Below are 5,622 nucleotides of genomic sequence, written 5' to 3'. Positions count from 1 at the left end.
TTGTAGTTACGCCACTGCTAATTAGATAAAGAAATAGCACAACTTCATATTACTGAGGACATGGTTCTAGATATGAAGAAATGAGTATTATGATAGAAATTTAATAAAAGCAAAGTGTTGTCTTGTTTTTGTTATCTATTGTCATATATTATATATTGTATTTCAACTATTACATTATTTAGCTGCTGATATTATTTCATTATTATATGCACTATATTACGTTTGTAATAACTGTTATATCTTTTTTATTATTTTCTTATTTTTTTATTCGAATTTGATGTACGTTATCCAAATGTTTCTAAAAAATCAATTCTTTTTCATTATAAAATAGTGATAAAATCCACAAATATCTTGTCTTTCTAAATCTTACTTGTGTAATTACTCTACGTACCAAACAATTTCTAAATACAGTGTGAAATAAAAGTAAAATATTTATTTTCTTAATATAAAAAAATAAAGTATTAATTATCTTAATTAATCATATAAAGTTTAGAATTGTGTTTACAAATATACAATAGGACGAACCTTCGTGTTTAGTAGTGAAGCAAAATTAAAGTACACTATTCCCGATAAATCTCTTATCTTCTCTACCAAGAAAACTTTATCAATACGTTATACCTTGTTCAAAATCTTGATTTTATACAATTATTTATCTTGATTTTGATAATCGAAGCGAAACCCTAGTTTTTGGATCATTGAGAAATGGCATCTGGATCATCTGGTAGGTCAAACAATGCGGGTTCTAAGGGTTTTGATTTTGCATCGGATGATATACTTTGTTCCTATGAAGATTATGCTAATCAAGATCCTTCTAATGGAACACACTCTGATTCTGTAATCGCTGCCAATTCTGCTAAGGTAAGAAAAATTATTTGTGATTAAGCTAGTTGACCTTTAGGGTTTTGAGATTTTCGGGGAGATTTGGGAAATTTGTTGTTTGATTATGGTAATAGTTGCTGAATTTGGAATCTGGTAAAGATTTTGTGTGTTTTGTTATAACCCCACCAAAAAAAATGTAAGCTTTTGTCTGGTATGTAGACGTTGTAGCTTGTTCGTTTGTTGTTAGGATTGCTTGAGAAATCGTATGGGGGAGTACAGCTGAGGGGAGAGATGGGGAGAATCAATGTTACAGGAAATAGGAAGAATAATGAAACGCCTGCTGATTTAAAGAGAAGGGAATGGAAGAGTGTTTTTGTATAATTGTTTATATGATTATTAATGTGATGTGAGAGACCATTGGTGGTTCTTTTCCTAAATTGAGTGGTTTATGGACAGATGTTTTTGGTTAAATTAGAGGTTGTTAGTTACATCATTATTGATGGTGCTTGCCACGCTCTGGCTTATGTGCATTTGTTGAAGAAAGAGTTTGATTTCCATTTCTGATACGAACTCTGTTCAACTGCTTTGACTTTCATGCTTGCATTTTTTGTATAGTAATTGTCATCTTTGTGATATTGGACTTCAAGGGGAGCTAAGGTCTGATGGTGAAATTTTTCTCCCTGGATTGGAGTCTAGGTTTTCTGGCACAGTGAAAATAACCATGAAATGGTTGCACTAATGGGCCTTATTTGCATCATTTTGCATTGCCATAGAAATTAAGTTCTACACCAACCACCATAATGGTTATGTAGTCTTTGTAAATATAGTTACTAAGATCCATGCTAGTGTATGCATAGTACTTAACCAATTCGTTTTCTTCATTTAGCTGGTAAAGTGTAAAAGTTTACACTCAAATGTATACTCAAAAAAGTTCACACTCAATGTAACTCACTTATAAATTTATAGAAGCAATCGCTTTCTTAGAATAAACTCAATTTTGTTCTTGTTTTGAGTAGGAGTTCCACAAAAGCAGAATGACAAGGTCATCAATGTTTCCTGCTCCAGCATATAGTCCTCCAGAAGAATCTTCCTTCAACCAAGACATGATATGTACTATTGAGAAGACCATGAAGAAATATACGGACAATCTCATGCGCTTCCTAGAGGGGATCAGTTCACGCTTGTCACAGTTGGAATTATACTGTTACAATCTTGATAAGTCTATTGGAGAAATGCGCTCTGATTTAGTTCGGGATCACGGTGAGGCAGATTCAAAACTGAAGGCTCTAGAGAAGCATGTTCAAGAGGTTAGTTACCTGTTTTCTGTGGGACTAAAGTTAAGACACTTAAAAATTACTGCTCCCGTGTGTCTTGAAACTAAGCAATACCAAGAGGTTAGTTACCGGTTTTCTGTGGGACTAAAGTTAAGACACTTAAAAGTTACTGCTCCCGTGTGTCTTGAACTAGTTTCAAGACCTGTCACTCATACTAGGCTGCATGTAAGTTAGTGTAGCTGAGAGACGCATTGGGAAATGTGCTTGGTTCTTTACTTGCAATTAGCAGTTTATGAATGAAGAATTATCTTGAACCAGTAGTTGCTGGAGAAGTTTGTGTGGTGCAGATCTGTTTTTAGCTTTAACCACCTTAGAGAATTTTCTAAACTAGACATCTTCTCCGTTAGTTAAAAATCGACAGTTGACAAATTGACTTGTATGGTTTGCTTTCCTAATCCCTCTGCAGAGATGCCTTTCATGTTGTTTGTACTTGAAACTTTAGATGCACTTTCTGATAAACTAATAGTTCTGACTTTTGCTTTTGTTGGTTCTAAGGCGTATGAATGGTTTCGTTCTTAACCACTGGCAATTCTCAAGTTGCTCTTTGGTGTTCAGCAGTTTTTCCATCACATTATGTCAACTTTAATAGCTTTTGATTTCAACAAAAAACTTAAATAGGTCTTGATTTCAACAAAGAACTTAAATAGCTATTGACTAAACTGTTCTTCCTGCAGGTTCACAGATCTGTACAGATTCTAAGAGATAAACAAGAACTTGCCGAAACTCAAAAGGAGCTGGCCAAGCTTCAGCTTGCACAGAAAGGATCAACTTCATCTAGCAATTCTCAGCAGAACGAGGAGAGAAGTGCTCAACACCTGTCTGATGACAAAAAAAGTGACGATTCACCTGAAGTGCATGGACAGCAACTGGCTCTTGCACTACCCCATCAAGTGGCACCCCAGGCTTCTCTTACTAACCGACCTGTGGAGCAGCCACAACAGCCACCTGTGCCTCCTCCACAATCAATTCCACCCCAAAGTATGCCACAGTCACAAGGGTATTATTTACCCCCTCCTCAGATGGCAAATCAACAAGCTCCAACTCAGTTGTCTCAAGGTCAATTTTTGTCGTCTGATCCGCAGTATCGAAATCCTCAAATGCAAGTAACACCACAGCCTGCACCACCTCAGGTGAATCAGACACAACAACTCCAATCAATGCCCCAATATCAGCAGCAGTGGGCACAGCAGGTACCCCAACAGGTTCAACAGTCGCAGATTCCAACTATGCAACAGCAAGCTAGACCTGCATCACCTGCTGTTTATCCCTCTTATCTGCATAGTCAACCAAATCCTACTCCTGAGACAATGCCCAATAGTATGCCCATGCAAGTGCCATTTTCTGGAGTATCTCAACCAGTTGCTAGCCGTCCCGAATCAATGCCTTATGGCTATGATAGGTCTGGTAGGCCCCTTCAGCAACAGCCCGCGACGCCACATCTTAAGCCTTCATTTGGTGCACCAGGGGATGGGTATGCAGCTAGTGGAGCTCATCCAACACTCTCTCCAGGAAATGCATACGTGATGTATGATGGCGAAGGCACAAGGGCACATCCACCACCCCAACCGAACTTCCAACAAAGTGGTTATCCTCCATCCAGCTTCCCTCCCCAAAATCAGCAGCCTGCCCCCAGTCCAAATCTGATGGTTCGTCCACCTCAGCAGGTGCGCAACCATCCGTACAATGAGTTGATTGAGAAACTAGTGAGCATGGGCTACCGTGGTGATCATGTTGTTAATGTGATCCAAAGGCTCGAGGAAAGTGGTCAGCCTGTTGATTTCAATGCCATCCTGGATAGGATGAATGGACATTCATCTGGTGGTCCTCAGAGAGGATGGTGAGGTTAAGTGATCGGGCCCCAATCTTTCTAGTAACGTTCCATGAATGGTCTGAGAAACTAAAGAGTTGTAGTACATGTGACTCAAACACTATCTATTGCTGAATAAGGAGTCATGTTAGTAGCGTGGAATCTGGTGTATATGAGATCTTTAGATGCATTGTATATTTGTCAAGTCTTCTGAAGCTTTGTTATTTTACCTGCAAACTTCTGAAGCTCTCGTATTAGTTGTAACTTGTAAGGGGTTTTACACTTCTGTTTGAAATTGAAAGTTCTTATGAATATCTCCTACCCACCAGTAAACATGTGTACTTTTTATATATCTGGTAAAAACATATAATTATGTTCTTGTATGTACTTTGTATGTCGAGACTAGCGGTAAGAAAGGGAACTAGAATTCTTAACTCATAAGCTTCAAATTTTACCTTCGTCTTTATCTTAATATAAGGTTTAAATCCAAATTGTAGATTTAAGTCAAGATCCATTTAGCTATAACTCTTAGATGTAAGTTTAGTTCTCTTGGTTATTGGAAGATTAGAGTAATACTAAACACATGAAATTAGTATGTCAAAGTTTGTTACACACCTAAATCCAATCCCTGAAAATTTGTATGCAAACAAACTTTGGATGAGTGAATTTACTTATTGCAGTTTAACACTATTTCTAGATGGCATTTATCACTTTTGAGCCTTTATAATCTATTAAAGATCTGTAAAAAATAAACATGACAACTAATATGAGACCGAGATAATTTTGATTTCGGATGATAAAAGATGATCAATATTTTAAAATGGAGGAAGTTTATATCTTTCAACAAGTGGATGGATTAAATGTACTAGACGTAAAATTCAACCAAATGAAATTAGAAGTCGTTGGAAGTGTCAATAACGTAAGACGGACCCATACGCGTTAGTTTGTTTTAGTTTGAAAATTTTCAACTTAATTTCATCGTGGTAGCTTCAACAACTTCAACTTGCATATCACCAGTGCGGTAGATAATGTTGCTCCTTCGTTTATTAAAAGGTTTCGATTTAGAGTTTGGGTATGTATATAATAAAATTACTCATTCTATCCCAATTTAGTTGTCCACTTTAAAAGTGACACACATATTAAGGCATCAACTATTATCATAGTTTAGTTACAATTTTACCCTTAACTTTGTCACGACCCAAAACGGGTCGCGAGTGGCACCCACACTTATCCTACTATGTGAGCGAACCAACCAATCTAAACCCCAACATTTCAACCATAATAAACAAAATATAATGCGGAAGACTTAAAACTCATTAATGAAAATCGATTAAATAACTTCTAAAAACTCAATACTTATTGTTCCCAAAAACTGGAAGTCATCACCACAAGAACATCTATCCTCAATTTACTAAATCTAAGAATATCTAGGAAGCTAAAATAAATAAACAGCTAATCCATGCCGGAACTTCAAGGCATCAAGACATGAAGAAGAAGATCCAGTCCAAGCTAGAAGCATTAGCTCACCCTGAGATCTGACGTGATGAAGACTGGCTAGAGTTGCGGTTGAGTTGAAGACGATGACACGCTTGCTGCACTCCACAATTAACAAAGAAAAACAAATACAAGTAGGGGTCAGTACAAGACACAAGTACTGAGTAG

The 5,622-nt window shown here is 36.9% G+C and overlaps 1 protein-coding gene across 1 annotated transcript; it reads left to right on the top strand.

The window, feature by feature from the left end:
- Positions 1-514: 514 nt before the first annotated feature.
- Positions 515-4,325, top strand: LOC107026131 (basic salivary proline-rich protein 3-like). The gene is made up of 3 exons (XM_015226991.2): positions 515-858; positions 1,836-2,126; positions 2,828-4,325. The coding sequence occupies exons 1-3, from the start codon at positions 703-705 to the stop codon at positions 3,992-3,994; spliced, it is 1,614 nt and encodes a 537-aa protein (XP_015082477.1). The 5' UTR covers positions 515-702; the 3' UTR covers positions 3,995-4,325.
- Positions 4,326-5,622: the final 1,297 nt, after the last annotated feature.

Source organism: Solanum pennellii, chromosome 7 (genome assembly GCF_001406875.1).
Source record: "Solanum pennellii chromosome 7, SPENNV200".
In the NCBI taxonomy this organism is placed as follows: domain Eukaryota; kingdom Viridiplantae; phylum Streptophyta; class Magnoliopsida; order Solanales; family Solanaceae; genus Solanum; species Solanum pennellii.
This window is presented reverse-complemented; position numbering and strand designations above follow the sequence as displayed.